Here is a 16,828-nt window from a genome sequence, read left to right on the forward strand (position 1 = left end):
GGCAATGAAAGGAGAGCTTGCCCTAGTAAAAATAATTTCCCATCCCTTATCAGAGCAGCTAAGGGAAGTGTTAGGAGATGGGGGATGGGGACAGTGGAGGCAGAGGGCCCCTGGGTTCCTGGATCACAGCTCTGGGGAGGTAACTGTCCTTCTCAGCAGGCTGCCTGCTCATCTGGGTTTCAGGCACAGCTGCACTGAGCTCAAAACACGAGGCCGTGCCGATGCTGGACTTGTGCTGACTCAGTCCCAAAATATCATGTCATTGAGATGTGCAAACTTCATAAAATATCGCATCCTGTACTGTTCTGCCTCAGGGAAGCTTGTGAGAAAAGGGCAGATTTCTATTAATTTAAAATATTGGTTTGATCAACTTCCTTAAGGTTAATTATTTTGCACTTGTAGGGACCCTGGCCTACAAGGTCAAAGTTCAAAAAGCAAAGAAGGAACAGTGTTTCACGACTACCATCAAAATGACAACGATTTCATGACCACAACAGAAGGTCAAGGACAAGTTAAACTTGGCACCAGGGCGAGGGTATCTGTGGCTGCCTACCTTGTCCTTTGTCGAGGGGGAGGAAGTGGCATCTGTGTGTTTGTTAAGTAACAGGATGAGGGCGGGGCCTGTGCATACATTTAGTTCACAATTCATAAAAGTGTGATAGAAAGTTTCTGAGAATCTTTGCTTTGCAGTCTCAAATATTTAGCATTTTTATTGGTTTCAAGTGAGTGCTTTGTTGAACATCAGTAGTGTTTTCCTGCATGGTCTGGCCTGTGCCTTGTGGGGAGACGACCACACCTTGCAAGGGCTCACCATCTGTCCCTCAGGGCATGTTGGCTTGCACCACACACCTAGGCTGGATAGGTGTCTGGTTTTGCCACAGGTATTGAAACCACATAAGACAAAAATGCTTTCTAATTGTTCACACTTTCAAAAATATCGGAACACTGTTGAACATAATTTGGGTACCTCTTCCCGATCATTTACGCATTGCTTGTGGCACTTTCTGCATCAAAAAAATAATAACAATGACAACATGGACCACACATATATTTTATCTTTGCATGTGAATGCGATTAATCTGGTTCCTCAGGATGGGAGACAGAGTGATGGGAGATGAATGATTTTCAAAATGCCATTCAGAAAGTTGGGCCAGACGGGAAATGGACCCCAAGAGTTCTGCCCCTCTCTGCTTTGCTGGATCCCTGTTGGCCCTGAGCCACAAGCAAACAATAATACAGGATTAAGGGCTATTGGAGGATCAACAAGTCATTAAGTCAGTTCTCTTTTCTGCAGAAATGTCTAGTTTTATCATTGTCAGAGAGACAGCTGTACAGCTTAAACATATTTGTTAGCAACATGAAGTTTACGACCCATAGCTGAGATTCTCCCTGCTACCCCAATGCATCACTTTTCATGGTGTGTTTTTGTTTTACTTGTTTATAGAAAATTACCTGAAGAGCCCCTGCCCCCGGCCTCCTCATGGAGGTGTCGAACATGACATCGTCCGTCGACGAGAAGTCCACGAACACCTCGACTGCCAGGAACACCTCGGTCGGGGACCTGCATCGGGAAATCCCGGTCGTGCACTGGGTGATTATGAGCATTTCCCCTCTGGGCTTTGTTGAAAATGGGCTCCTCCTCTGGTTCCTCTGCTTCCGGATGAAAAGAAACCCCTTCACCGTCTACATCACCCACTTGTCTATAGCAGACATCTCACTGCTCTTTTGTATTTTTATTCTGTCGGTCGACTATGCTTTAGATTATGAGCTCTCTTCTGGCTATTACTACACGATTGTCACATTATCGGTGACGTTTCTGTTTGGCTACAACACGGGCCTCTATCTGTTGACGGCCATTAGCGTGGAGAGGTGCCTGTCTGTCCTGTACCCCATCTGGTACCGATGCCATCGCCCCAAGCACCAGTCGGCGTTTGTCTGTGCCCTCCTGTGGGCACTGTCATGCTTAGTGACCACCATGGAATATGTCATGTGCATTGACAGTGAAAGACAGGGTCACTCTCGAAGTGACTGCAGGGCGGTGATCATCTTTATAGCCACCCTGAGCTTCCTGGTCTTTACTCCTCTCATGGTGGTGTCCAGCACCATCCTGGTGATTAAGATCCGCAAGAACACGTGGACGGCCCATTCCTCAAAGCTGTACATAGTCATCATGGTCACCATCATCATATTCCTCATTTTCGCCATGCCCATGAGGCTCCTCTACCTGCTGTATTATGAGTATTGGTCAGCCTTCGGGAACTTGCACGACATTTCTCTTCTCTTCTCCACCATCAACAGCAGCGCCAACCCTTTTATTTACTTCTTTGTGGGCAGTAGTAGGAAGAAGCGGTTCAAGGAGTCCTTAAAAGTGGTTCTGACCAGGGCTTTCAAAGATGAAATGCAACCCAGGCGCCAGGAAGACAACAGCAACACCACCACGATTGAGACTGTGGTCTGAGCATGGTGGCAGGGAACAGTGGACAAGATGGTGGGACACAGATCATTTGTACTTTGTGCTTGGAATACCACTTCCATATGTCCTAAATAAGACACAGAAGGACACCCATCCCATGTGCATGAGAGACTAATGAGGAGGCTAGACTGTATTCTTGTACTGTATCTTCTGAAAAAGCCTAAAAATGTGTCGGACCTCTATCATTTCTGTACCTATAAAAAAAACATTTTGTTCCTCCTCAGCTTTTCCAGCAACATTTCCCCATGAACTGTAGAAACTACTCTAGCAGGAAGGTTTACAGATGAGTACAGGAAAAGTTAATGAAAGCACTTGCTGGAACTTGAGAAGGTGGAGCGATATGGCAGGAAGAACATGGGCTTTTGGAGTCAGACCGACTCTGTCATTTGCTGCCTGTGTGACCTCAGGCAAGTGGTTTGACCTCTCAGAACCCCATTTCCTCTCTTATAAAATGTTTAATAGTAATAGTCCCCAGGCTTGTAGTGAGGATAAAATGGGGAGATACAGTGTGAATAGCGCTTGGCACATTGTCAACGTTCAATAAATGTTAGTCTTTTCCTCACTCCTTGAAGTGGAAGAAGAAATACACTCCTCTGATTTGTAACACGCACACATACATGCACGCACGCGTGCACACACACACACATAGCTCTATTATATACAAATATTGCTGTGTGTTTTCAAATGTTAAATGTAAATTTATGAAGGTCTTCTGTCTGCTTGAAGCGTGAAAGCCTTTCACAGCACGGCACCTCTACTGAAAACATCTGCAGATGTTATAACATCCAACTAGCCATGTGTTAGAGCATCATCTGAGGTTGTGAAGAAACACATTTGGCCACCAGTAGAGGAGTTTCACATGGCTTTTCCTTCCCTCTGTGGGAATGCTTGATGTAATGGAAGTCTGTTGGGAAATCCTTTGCTTGATATAAGTTTTCATGAATGGAACTCAATTCATGACTTTGTGAGGGTGATTGTGCTTTTGGAGCCTCCCATCCCACCCCCATGAAATGAAATGGTGAAGTGATGGGTTATTTATGGCCACAAGGTTCTCACCTGCAGCCAGATGCAGGTTTCTGTGCTTCGGACTTCCTCTCCTCCTGAGCACTTCTTTGCTCTAGTCTTGGGAGAAGGCACAACAGCAGGGGCTGATGAGAGTGGCCACATCTTGGAGGGGCCCTGGGCATTTTTCCCAAGAAAATCTTTGCAGGGCTTTGTCAGTACCTTAGTGCTCTGCTTGCTTGCCACGACTTGTGTCTAAGTCTTTACAGTGTGTCCTGGGTTTCACCCGTGAAACCTACTGTGGCCCATAGACTACGTTACTACGTTTCATCTCATTCTGCCCCTTCTAGGTGCCCCATGAAAGTGGCCATGCTTTGTGTGGGTCTAGGGGAGTAAACTGTTCACTCCCATAAATGAGCCCATTAGGATTTGTCTTAACCATTTGTCTCCGAAGGGTCACAGACGCTGTGATGAAAGGATTCTCTGTTGCTGTCTGCTTCATCTCCATCTTCTGACTTTGAAAGAAATGACTGCGTGTGAGCTGATCATGGGGGCAACTTCATTGGGGGAGATGATTGAGTCCCTCCCGCCCAGCCGACTTTGGAGGCAAGCGGCTCTTCTGTGGGGGATGACATCTGATTCAGAAACCAGGCAGCTTGCTTTCAGGAGCCCAGATGGGTGTGGAGCACTGACATTTAGAATGATCTTGTTTTTGATGGAAAACAGAGCATCTTCCCTGGGACAGAACAGAATACGGAGGTCAGAGCTCTCTCCTCTGTTTGCCACCATCCCCCCAGTGCTGTGCTGGCCTCTGGGGCAATAGAAAGGGATCTGCCTCATCTCATCTCAAAGGGTTATTTGGTCTCAAAGAGGAACCTGAAGACCCGTGGGAAACAAGGAGTTTTCGCCCATGGAAAATACGATGAACTCATAAGAAGCCTTCATCAATTGCCTTCCTGCAGATAAGGTGGGGAAATTGAATGTGACCATAAATATAAAAATTCTTCTGACCTTTTAAAGAGCAAGGCCTGGCAAACAGGTAGGATTCAGTTTGTCAGTGTTGTAAGGACGAATTCCTCTCTCTTACCTAAACCCATTCCCTAAAGTGAACTATAAGATTAAAACTCAAGCAAGAAGATTTAAGTCAATATGCATATATGGAGAGTTGACTAGCTAATTTGTACCCCTTGTGCATTTAGACACTTGGCCTGAGTCATTGTAGGCCAGGGGGTGCCGTTTCTGAGAATTCCCTGAGCCTGGGAGGAGCATGTTCAGATATAATGACTGTCCTTGATGAAGGGAACAAATATGCCTGGACGGTCTGCTCTGCCAAACTCCATGATGTGAACAAGCCCCTGTGTTCTAGAATCAGAGAGGAAGACGCACACGTGTATCTACAGCTCCAAGATGGGCACAGATCAATGTTAGGGGAGTGTTCTAAACAAAGTGGTGTTGCCATCAAGAGGAAGGTGAAATCCCACCTCGTGTAGTAAAAAAGGAGTGTTTCATGGAGGTGTCCTTTGGTTGCTTGAGGGCAGGTAGGATTTCAGTGGGTCAGGGAGGAGGGGATCCCCAAAAGAGTGCGGCATGAGCAAAGGCAGGCGGTGGCGAAGGAGAAGCAGGGCCAGTCGCTGTCACTTGTATGGGCTGGCTGGAGCAGCAGACCTTGGAGATCCACATGGTCCTGCTTTCCACCCCACTCCTCTCTCTTTGATGCCGTTGTCTTTGGTCTTCCATCATCATATTCTTCACGATTCTTGGAACAGAGTCCCTGGGCCTCCTCTCCACACCCATTCTTACTGACATCCAGCCTGGCCGTGGGTGGTGGTCCAATTTCGTATCGCCACAAGTCCCCCACTGGCCTCCATCAGGTGGTGAGGTGACCCGGTGACCTCAGCTGTTCTCCTTTCTGGGCTACACTTGAGCCTTACAACAACTCACCAATCTACTCCCACAAACAAAAATCCCACAGGTCTGCCTTCTGACCGTGATCTCCTGTCCTTCACATCATTCACTTTCTGACCCCCACTGCTTTGAACTTCTACCCACTGAGACCACCTGTCCCTGACCTCTGTGTCTGCCACATCTATGTGTCCCCTCTGTGTCATCTCTGTCTCTGTGCAATGAGACCTCTGGTGTCCCTGACACAGTCACTCTCACTGTCCCCCTTGATTCCCTTGCCCTTGCCCTCTTGCTCTTCCCTTTGCCCTTCGTCTGGTTGTCCCTGATCCAAACCAGGCTGCCGAGCAGCACAGAGAACCCGACCATTTAAGGAGGGAGCAGGGAAGGGCAAGGGAAGAGGTGGGAAGCCTCTAAATCTGTAGGCTAGGATTAAAAATGAGAGCTGGAGGGAAGGTGGCCAACTAGAACTCAAGAAAAGAGATATTTTCAAGAAAAGTGTGAGCAGTGTGTCCGGTGCCACAGAAGGTGTAGGTAGAAAAGAGCCCGTGGGACACGGCATTGAGGAGGTCACTCGTGGAGGAGGGCTTCTGCACAGTCAAGGTCTTAACAGCTTGGTCCCTCTTCATGAATCATGCCCCGGGCAGCTCTTCCAAACCCTCTCCCTCCTCATCTCTCCGTCTGACACCTTTCTCCCCACTGCCACTCTTTCCTCACCACCTTGCTTCATAGATTACTGAAAGCCAATCAAGGCCATTAGGCAACAACTCTCCAAGGCTCTCCTCTGTCCAGGGTGACCTCATCAACATTGTCCCTTCTTTCTCTCTTGCCCGAAGATTTCTCTCCCCTTCCACATTTTCCTGTCCATTGCTCTCTCAGATAGTCGTCTTACTCCTGTATTAGCAACCAATGTTACTTTTTAAATTTTGTTTTGTTTTATTTTATTTTTATTTATTTTATTTTCTGTAAAAAGCCAAGTCCTGATAGCGGTCTCTAGGCTTCTACATGACCCAACTCCCCTAACTCTCCCTGGGGTTAGTGGGGCTCCTCTTCTAGCCATACCTGCTTCCTAGGAATCCTGTGAAGATGCCAAGTGCACTCCCACCTATGGGTTTTCACTTTGATGAGCTTTGATGTTCATTCTACTTGGATTGTCCTCCCCCCACGCCAGGTCCCTGCTCACCTCCCCTCTTCCCTCAGGCTTCTGGTCAGATGTCACCTCAGCAGGGAGGTGCCCCCCACTCCCCTCACCCCCCCATGGCCACCAGCCTCCCATCTCTCCCCACTTGGCTCCTTTTCTCCTCAGAGCTCATCGCATTGTCCTGTTGCTCGTCCCTCTGTGGGTTTGTTCATTCTGGAGGATACGCTGCTGGAGGGCAGGACTTCCTTTTGCTCGTGGCTGTGGCCCCAGCCCCTGGAGGAGCAGGCGCTCCTTACTTGCTGCAGTGGCGGGATCACTGCTCCCTCCCAAGCTCGGGTCACTCCCATCTTAACACAAACCAACTGTCAAAAAACAAAAGCCAATCCCTCTAGTCCTATTCAGCTTCTGTCTCATCTCCCTTTCTTCACAGACAACCTTCTGGAAAGGCTCCTCCACACTTGCAGTATGGACTCAGCTATGGTTCATCCCTCCACATGGAATCCAGCCCAGCTTGGAATATGAGTGACCTCCATATTGCCGTGTCCGACAGGCTCTTTTCAACCTACCCTTCTATGGCACTGGACACACTGCTCATACTTTTTTTGAAAATATCTCTTTTCTTGAGTTCTAGTTGGCCATTTTCCCTCTAGCTCTCATTTTTAATCCCAGCCTACCGATTTGGAGGCTTTCCACCTCTTCCCTTGCCCTTCCCTGCTCCTTCCTTAAATGGTTGTGTTTTCCATGATTCAGAGGCTGGACCTCTGCTCTCTCATTCCGCACACTCTCCCTTGCTTTCTTGATCCATAATGGCTCACCTATCCATGACACTCCCATCCCTCTGATTGACCAGACTCTGCTGGGCTCCAGTCCTGTGTATCCAACCACCTAAAGGACATTTGGACTCAATGCCAGGTGCACCATTCTTTTTATATTCCTTTCTCAGTGAATGACACCAATAGTCACCCTGTCACCCCAGCGATGCTCTTCCCTTTGCATAGATTGCTCTTCCCTCTTTGTAACCCAGCAACCTTCATTTATCCATCTACATCCTGTTCATATGTCGGCCACTCAGGAGCGCTTTCCTGGGACCCAAGTTCCTGGATGGCCATTTCCCACCTTCTCTTTCTCAGTCTCTCACTGTCTCTTTCTTGCCCTTACTCTCAGCTGATGGTTTGCTTTCTTTTTCACAAGTATAGAAGCAACTAGAAGAAACCTTCCACATCTTACCCATATCACATCTACAGATCTAGCTGCATTTCTCTGCACGTAGGCTCCCTTTTTATTCTGAGGAAACTCAAGGTGCCCTTGGCTAAGGGGAGCCCCACATCTGTGTGAGGTACAATTTTGGTAGGTACAATTTTCACAGAAAAATTATTCCAAAAATTATCAACTTTTTCCTGTGACTGAAAATGAAAATTTGTCACTTCTCAAGGATCTATGGGTTGACTGAGCTTAGCTGCGTGCTGTCCAATTGAGGTCTCTTGTAGCTGCGGCCAGATGTTGGTGGAGGCAGCAGGGGTCTGAAGGCTGTACAGGGTGGGGCATCCAAGATGGCACACTCTTAGCGTTGATAGATGGCTGTGGGCTCAGTTGGAGAGATTGTCCAGAGTTCCTACACTTGATCTCTTGGTGTGGCTAGAGTTTCTTACAACATGGCAACTGTCTTCTGACAGGAACCTTCCTGAGAGTGAACTTTTCCAAGAGGCCAAAAATCAACTACTGTTTTCCCACTTAAACCAATTAGCATGTGGTTGAAACTACAAGTTTTTTCCCTCCTGTTTCATTGACATATAATTGACAGATAACATCGCATTAGTTTTAGGTGCACAACATTACAATAAATTTTGATAAAGGCAAAATGAAAAACTTTTTCATAATTTGAATTTTACTTTTTGAGGTAATGTATTAAGCCTCCCGCCGCCCCCTCCCCAGGATTTATTATGAAATTTTGGTCCTCATTTTAATAAGATTCCCTTTTAACAAACTTTTACTAAAACTAGTCATCCTTGGATAAGGAGATCTTCTTATGCTAATTATTATTTTTAAATGTGTACATATGAGTGTTAACACAAAGAGTTGAGATGTCAAAGAGACTCAGTGTGAAGTACAGATCTTACCCAACAGAAAGCTGATGATTCAAATGATACAGGGAAGTACAGACACAGATGAAACTCTTTTTTGGAGGAGCCCCAAACTGAGAATCAGATCCCAAAACATCCCCTTCTATACGAGAATGTAGTTTAGCTCTAGACTGGTGAGTTTTAAGCAACGTAGATAAACACATTGTTTTCGAAGGAAGGTATTTAGGTTTGGGGTATTCTGTTTATCATACAGAAAATGTGTGTGTCACTATTCTGTCTTCTCCAGTCTTCTGTGCCCCGTAAGTCTCTAAATTCCAAATTTACTTAACGATAACCAGTCTTGACACATCAGCTCTATCCTGCTGAAGATAGGACCAGTTCCCCAAGTACAACACTTTTACAAAGCAGTGTGATCAAGATTAGTATCTTTGTAAGGAGCTCTGGTTTAGGTCATTCAAGGAAGGAATTAACTGAGAGTTAACACTCCCTTTCTAAGGCCTCAGCCAACACCAGAACTGAATGCCTGAGGCAGAGACCGCTTTTGCTTTTACTGTAAGGCAGGCAGAGAGAAGGGCCCTGCCCTTGGAGTGAGAAAACTAGAACTTAACATCTGACTTTCCACCTACCAGCTGTGTGAGAGTCAGCAAGTTCCCTGCGAAGCAGATCCCGAGGCAAGGATTTGGTGCAAGCAATTTATTTAGGAGGTCACCCTGAGGAGCGAGGGAGGGATTGAGATATGCAGACAGGAAAGAGAGGAAGCCAATTCAGAGTGATTAGTGAGTACAGGGGCCGAGAACAGTGGAAACCCCTGAGAGACATGTGTCACCCACCTCAGACCTGGAGGGCTGAAGGTGGTGCAGAGCCACTGCGTCCTGCCTCTTGTAAGCAAGGGTCACTCTTGGAGTGACAACTGTCAGCAACTCTGGGCATGTCCTGTGCCCAGGTAGAGCACAGCCTGTGTTGAGAACACCTTGAAGCAGAGAGGCCCAGGGAGCCATGGGGCAGGTGCAGGATCTGCCTGCGGGTGACCTCAGGGGGGTTTCAGGGCTAACCAACAGTCGTTGCTCTAATGAGATCAAAATAACCTGCCTCATAAAGTAGTTGTGCCAAATACAAGTGAGATAATGTTTGTGAAACTCTGCCTAAACCGGGAAACATCAATAAAAGTCATTCCTAGGGCACCTCGCTGGCTCTGCTGAAGTGTGTGACTCTTGATCTCAGGGTTGTGGGTTAGAAACCCACACTGGGTGTAGCGATTACTTAAAAATAAAAAAAAAAAATCTTAAAAAAAAAGTGAGATCTTCTTTGAAGATATTATGCTAAGTGAAATAAGCTGGACACAAAAGTGTGATTCCACTTACATCAGGTGCCTGGTGCAGTCCAATTCCTAAGGACAGAATGTAGAAGGGCAGCTGCCAGGAGCTGGGGAAGAGGATGGGGAGTTAGTGGTCAGTGTGGACAGAGTTTCAGTCTGGGCAGAGGAGAAAGCTCTGGAGATGGATGGTGGTGATGGGTGCACAGTACTGTAAATGTACTGAATTCTACTGAAATGGACACTTAGGAATGGCTAAAATGGTGACTTTCATGTTATGTATATTTTTGCCACAGTAGAAACAATTAGTTCTTGTGCTTTCAAGCATTAGGTGTGCTTCTCTGTATGCTTGACAGTGTCTGGCCCACCGATGGGCCCCAAGCCAGTAGTGGTGATGACAGTGAATGAGGACAAACTTCCTCTGTCACTCCAGGAGGTGTTGCACTGGCACTATCTCCAGTGACAGTGCAGACATGAGGCTGATTAAACAATACCTCTCACAATCTGTGTTTTCAAATGAGCGTAGTCTTTTCTTTTCTTTCTTTCTTTTTTTTTTTTTTTTGAAGAGAAAATGACAACTCTAATTCACCCTTCTACAGAGCGCTCTAGGGCAGATGAGTGGGGGCGGCCGGAGGCCCGGATGGGGAAGGAGTGGGCCCGGATGTCCACGGCACGGGGCGGGGCGGGGGCGAGGCCGGGGTAGCAGACAACGGGCACTAGGACACTGCGCATTTACAAGACCGACTACTGGGGGGGCGGCGGCCCCGTGCGTGTGTGTCAGGCTGTTCATTTCGGAATGAGGGGTGGTCTTTACATCGTGTTCTGTGGCTGGTGCGCTCGGAGAGGGGCTACTTTGTGGAGAGGATAAGGGCAACGATGAGACCGTAGAGGCCGAGCACCTCGGCGAAGATGAGGATCAGGATCATGCCCACGAATAGCCGGGGCTGCTGGGCAGTGCCACGCACACCAGCGTCCCCCACGATGCCAATGGCAAAGCCAGCTGCCAGCCCGCTGAGGCCCACGCTCAGGCCAGCACCCAGTTGGAGGAAACTCCTGTAGAGAGTGATGCCATCATTCAGGGAATTAGCGATGAGGACGGCCACCACCAGCCCGTAGATGGCGATGATACCAGCCATGACCACTGGGATGATGGACTTCATGATCAGTTCTGGGAGCGTAGTCTTTTCTACAGCAGCCCTACATGATCTCAGTGAAGCCATCACAGAGGGGCCAGAGAGCGACCGTTTGGCGCTTTGATGGCCATACAGTTTGTGTTGCAATGACTCAACTCGGTCACTTTTTGTGTTGTGATGACACAGCTCGGTCACTTTTTGTGTGAAAGTGGCCACAGATAATGCATAAATGAGTGAGCATGGCTATGTTCCAATAAAACTTTATTTACAGATACTAAAAATTAAATCTTGTATAATTTTCTTTCATATGCCATAAAAATTCTCCTTTATTTTTTCTTCAACCATTTAAAAATGTGGAAAAAACCCTGTTCTTAGTTTGTAGGTTGTACAGAAACAAGTGGCGGCCACCAAAGCCGGCTTTGGTGGCTGCCATACTTTGCCACCCATGACCTAGAGTATTTTGGGACTCCCTCTTCTGGAATTGCTTTTAATGTGGCCACAGCACATCTGTTTACAACCCTGACCTTGGTGGTGGCAAATCTTCATTGTCCCTTGAGGATTTGACTTTGCAAAAGGTCTGGCAGACACCTTGACTCAAACTGATGGATGAAATTGGTATAAAGTTAAGAAATTCCAATTTTGGTGGACCATAGGTGATACTAGAAAACAAGAGAGAGAGAGACTTTCTGTGGTAGCTAACTTGGCTATAAATATAATTCAACTTCTATACTCAAGGACCATTTTCTTCCGTCATACCAAACTATATTCTCTGGATTCAGAGGGAACTGAGTTCTTCAGAGACTAGGAATGAAATGTTCATGTGTAAGAATTCATGTTGGGTTTTCAGAAAGATAAAGCTCTCACATATGGCTTTTGGGTACAGCATGAATAAACTCTAATTGCTGACAAATCTGAAAATCAGAACATTCCTAATACTGGGTTGATTAGCACTTGCAAGCTTTGTACCGACACCATCTTAAACAAGGGACATAAGCCTTGTCTAGAGTTGTGGGACAAATATTTCAGGATGTTATTAATGCAAAGGTCATTATCACCCTGATTTATTGATGTATGCTTTTGATCAAAGTGTACCCCTAAAATGATTTGCTCGTAGGCAAATGTAGAAAGCTAAAAACATTCCTTAAAACATAACGGCACAGTGAAACACCATTAAAAGTCCTGCAGCCTCATTAGCCCTGGTTGAGCATAGTTGAACGTTTATGGGGAATGAAAATGGGGTCCTGAGGTCTTCCTACCTTTCTTCTTCCTGGGAGAGAGGAAATAGATGAGGCCCGAGAGCAGAGCGGCCATTTCCCTTCCCGAATCAGACTGAGCTAGGGACTCACTAACACAGTGAGTGTGTGACAGTATTGATTGTGTTTTTGGAGGGCTTAGCACCCCAAATCTTGCCTTTTATTTCTACAGACCAAGAACAAGCATATTTCCCAGGTGAATGTCAGGTTTGAGGAGCCTACTCTTAGACACGTGAAGTAGGAACATCAGTGTTGGTTTTACATGGATAGAGCTTGTCCATTGGCCAGCTCGATCCTCCATGTACAGCCATTTTGTCCAGACCTGTCCTGGGAGAAGGGGAGGACAACGTGCATCATGCTCTCCATTATGACCCTTCAAGTATTATCATTCATATTTCCTGCTTGCTTTGACTTTTCCCTACAGACCCCAATCCCAATCATTCTCCTTATTCATCTTAAAGTTAGGTGAGCTGAGGTGGGAGAAGAGCATGATGGTGAGGGCAAAGCATTGTTGAGAGCCACAGACGTACTAGAGTCTGGGTGCTCGCACCTCCCCCCCTCCACCCCCACATGGGCAATAGCACTGCTGGGAGTGGAATGAAATGACAACGCTAGGTAAGTGGCCTGGGACACCTGATGGACCTGTGCCCTGTCTCCCAGATGACAAGAGATAACCACCCCCCCCCAAGTGACTGGAGGTGCTCATCAAAGTTCACTGGAATTCAGTGAAATGACTGTTGGGGAAGATGAGGCAGGACATTGATGTCTTAGGAACTCAGCAATGTCTGTTGCATGAGTGAGATCTCCATAAGGTAAAGTTTCTCTGGAGCGTCCCGGAGAGCCCCCAGCCCTTACCATTCACAGCCTGGACAAGAACTGATATTGTTGACTCAGAGAATGTTCCCTGCTCTAAGCCGGTGGTTCCCTGACTGGATTCTATCCACAGTGAGACCAGACTGAGTGGAAGTGTTGAGAAAATTTTGACAGAATAATTTCTGTGTCTGTTGAATGTAATAATTAAAATATTGGATGTGTTTTGTATGACTTTCTTTTTCATTTCATTTTTCACCTCATTTTTATTATTTTTTGCAAAAAAAAATTGTCTGCAATGGGTTCGCAATAAAAACAGAGGGAAACGTCTCTTGCCATGGATTGTTAGGAAGTCCTGCAGGAGGTCTGTGACTTAGATTCTATTCCTATTCCTTTCCTTTTCTCTTTCTGGAGGCTGGTGCTTAACTGTAGAGTTATGCTATTGTGTTGTGTTATGTGATGCTAAGTCTAAAGAAAAGCAGTCACCAAGGGCCTAAAGAATGGAAAGTTCTGGGGTTCTTATGGAAGAGGCTAAGTTGCCACGTCAGGCAAAGTTTAGCCAGGTTGCTTCTGTCGACACTGCCTGGGACCACCATCACCTGGACACCACCCACAGGCTGACCTATTGCTGCCTGATGTCTCCACATGCCACCACAGTGAGGTTCCAGTCTCTGATTTACCTGTTCAAAGTCCAAGGCGAGAGCACAGCTGGAAACACCATTTACACACTCACGGCCAGCATCTGCCCCCCTCCCTTCCCTTGTGGGTCTCTACATTCCACAAATGCTATACATAATGGGACACTCAGGAATGACAAGTGTCTGCTATCATCTATGCCTTTGGCTGCCTAACATTCCACACATCCTTTCCCCATTTGTAAGCCCCCCATGCCCTCCATGCATGCCCTGCTTCCCCCCCGCCGACTTGGAGCATTTCCAGTTAACACATCCAGCTCCGAGTCCAGGACATCAGGGTGACACCCTTTGCTCTCCCCTTTTCTTGCCCTGGGATCCTTCCTCTGGGTTTAGAGAGAAGAAATGAAATAGAAGACACTGAAAAGAATACTCATCATCTGCAAATACTCATCATCTGACTAATTAGCCTCTAAAAAATTAAGGCATTTTTCATTTCATTTACACTCTGTTGAACATCAATCTGCACGCCTGAGATGATGAGTTCTATGGTATAGTTTTTTGTATAACCTACCTGTGCATGAGTTGATAATAAAAAATTACATAATGACAGCCTGTCTGAATTTTTATTTTTCGATTCCATGGTTTTTCACAAGGCAACAAATTACCTTATCGTTTCTAGAACCTTGAGCAGCTTTATGTTTAGATACATGCTGGACTCCTTGTGTTTTAAACAGAAGGGGAAGAGTCATCTCTTCCAGCAATATTCTTTTCTGGAATGCACGTGAGTTGAGAAGACCAACTGGCCAGAGCTCGGAGACTTTATTTGCATAAACTATAATACCTACTTCATGAGAAGTAGACAGTAATACGGCTAATTCAACTAGCTATTTGCTGTTTGCCAGATACTTTTCTTAGGGCTTCACATGAGTATCTCATGTAATACAACGTTGTGAGTACATACTTTTATCCCTGTTTTATAACTAATCTCCTGAAAGAATGGTAGAATCAGAACTCAAACTCTGAGAGTGTGACCCTAGGGTCTCTACTCTTCATGTTACTCAAATATTCAATTCTTTCTCATATTGACCAAAGATCTGCTTTCACTGTTAATCCTGAAGAGGAAATTGAAAATTTATATATTGTGTCAATGACACGAGGAATCACTGGGGAAAGATTAAGATGTTCCTTCAAGCATCTTCCCCAGAGAGAAGCAGTGCAGAATTTAGCGTTACGAGGACTAAATCTTGGAGATGCTGGTGGCTCAGTTGGTTGAGTGTCCGACTCTTGATTTCAGCTCAGGTCATGATCTCACAGTCTTGAGATTGAGCCCCGAGTTGGGCTCTGTGCTGAGTACGGAGCCTGCTTAAGATACTCTCTCTCTCTCCCTCTCCCTTGCTTGTGCACGTTGCCTCATAAAATAATAAAATAAAATAATAAAATAAAATAAGAAGAAGAAAGAAAACTAAGACTTGGTGCTCTGGCTCCTTCGTCATCCCTGTCTTCCTCCTCCAGTCCAGCTGCTGCTGTTAAACTCCATGGAAGAAGTGGAGTTGGGTTCACTCCAGTGTTCTCATTTCAGGTTTCAAAGGAATGTTCTGCATCAAGCTGAGCTGCATCTGCCTACAAACAACAAGAAGATCCCAGGTAGTGGAGAACTTAGCTCTGGGGCCTGGCTACTGCTTCTAGGGAGCACCTGGAAATTCCTGCTTGGGGGTCATTTTTACCTGGTAGTTGTTTCTCCCCAAAGCAAGTCTCTTCAAGGAAGCAAACGACATAAATGTTCCAGAGCAGAACCTGGCAAGTTAGAGGGTACAGCATGAAAATATAAGACAGATGGGGTTATAAACATGAAGGGTAGTTCACAAGCATCTTGAGAAGAATATGTGAGAAATTTGACCGTAAAACATAAAGCTAAAAGATGTGACAAAATACTCATACAATGAACTAAGAAGAACGACATTGGTTTCAGAAAGATAAGAATTGAGAGTACACAAAGTTATGAAAAAATGAATTATGTAATACAAAGCAGGAATCTATCGTCTTTCATCAAAAAGCTTAAGTGATTTAAAATAAAATTTAAAAAAATCTTTATGCACCCCACTCCTCTTCCCCGTTTTTGGAATGCCTTCCTTTTCCGGAATGATCCAGATCAGGCACATCCACTGTTTTATCTTCAAGCCTCTAGAGAGGCCTCATCTTCAACAGCTTTTGTCTCTCAATAACTATTGAATGAATGAACAAAGAAAGCTTTCATAAGAAGAATAAGCTCTTTCCTCTTCTTTGTGCTGTACTCAGATTCTCTGCTTTAGAAAATTCCTTTAATGCAATCATGACATCCATCTTTAATCTATTGACATTTGTCCCGGCCACTACCCTCTTTGTCACTTTATCACTCTCTTGCAATTAATATTTTGTCACGCATGCTACATAATATATGTATACTATAGCATATGTAGTTTATTTGGTGTTTTTGTATAAAAGTTGTATCATATTCTATGTAGTTCTCTACAAAATTTTTTCCACTCAGCATTATGTTGAGGGGATTCACGTATGCTGTTGTGTGTAGTGTAGTTCATTTATTTTTGACTGCTGAAATATAGTGGTCTGGACAAATATACCACATTTTACTTATTATTTTTATCAATGGACAGTTTCTAGTGTGTTAATCTCTTTTCTTAAACTGAAAACATTGCTGTTTTAGAAGATTTTCTATCCATGTCTCCTTATATGCTTATGCGAGAATTTCCCTTGGGCCCATGCCTAGAAGTAGGATTGCTGGGTCAGATTTACAAAACAATAGAATGGTATTTTCTGAAGTGGGGTGGGTCAGACCCAATTCACACTCCCCCAAAATACACGGATGCAGCTGACCCCCTTTGTACTTCTCAGTGTTCACCAGTCTGGATGGTACGTGGCTGTATAGACCTGATTTGTGCTTGCTGGGTTGTGAAAGAGGATGAGTATCTTTTTATGGTTCTTGGCCCTTTATGCAGCATCTCTCCTCACCACAAATTCACATCCACTCAGAACTTCGGAATGTGACCTAATTTGAAAATAAGGTCTTTGTAGAAGTAATTAGTTATGATGAG

General features: G+C 45.5%; 2 protein-coding genes across 2 annotated transcripts; one reads left to right on the forward strand and one right to left on the reverse strand.

Moving 5' to 3' along the window:
* The first annotated feature begins 1,480 nt into the window (after nucleotides 1-1,480).
* On the forward strand, nucleotides 1,481-2,551 carry MAS1 (MAS1 proto-oncogene, G protein-coupled receptor). The gene has a single exon (XM_007097232.3). It carries the CDS (start codon nucleotides 1,481-1,483, stop codon nucleotides 2,456-2,458), a length of 978 nt encoding a protein of 325 aa, XP_007097294.1. The 3' UTR covers nucleotides 2,459-2,551.
* An 8,071-nt stretch (nucleotides 2,552-10,622) lies between these two features.
* LOC102951254 (V-type proton ATPase 16 kDa proteolipid subunit-like) lies at nucleotides 10,623-11,128 on the reverse strand. The gene has a single exon (XM_007097268.3). It carries the CDS (start codon nucleotides 11,126-11,128, stop codon nucleotides 10,757-10,759), a length of 372 nt encoding a protein of 123 aa, XP_007097330.1. The 3' UTR covers nucleotides 10,623-10,756.
* Nucleotides 11,129-16,828: the final 5,700 nt, after the last annotated feature.

The sequence above is a fragment of the Panthera tigris genome, chromosome B2, assembly GCF_018350195.1.
Source record: "Panthera tigris isolate Pti1 chromosome B2, P.tigris_Pti1_mat1.1, whole genome shotgun sequence".
NCBI classification, from domain to species: domain Eukaryota; kingdom Metazoa; phylum Chordata; class Mammalia; order Carnivora; family Felidae; genus Panthera; species Panthera tigris.

Bases quoted from the DNA above. Each gene is read 5' to 3' on its own strand.
- MAS1 (XM_007097232.3), top strand. From the start codon at position 1,481: ATGGAGGTGTCGAACATGACATCGTCCGTCGACGAGAAGTCCACGAAC.
- LOC102951254 (XM_007097268.3), bottom strand. From the start codon at position 11,128: ATGGCTTCACTGAGATCATGTAGGGCTGCTGTAGAAAAGACTACGCTC.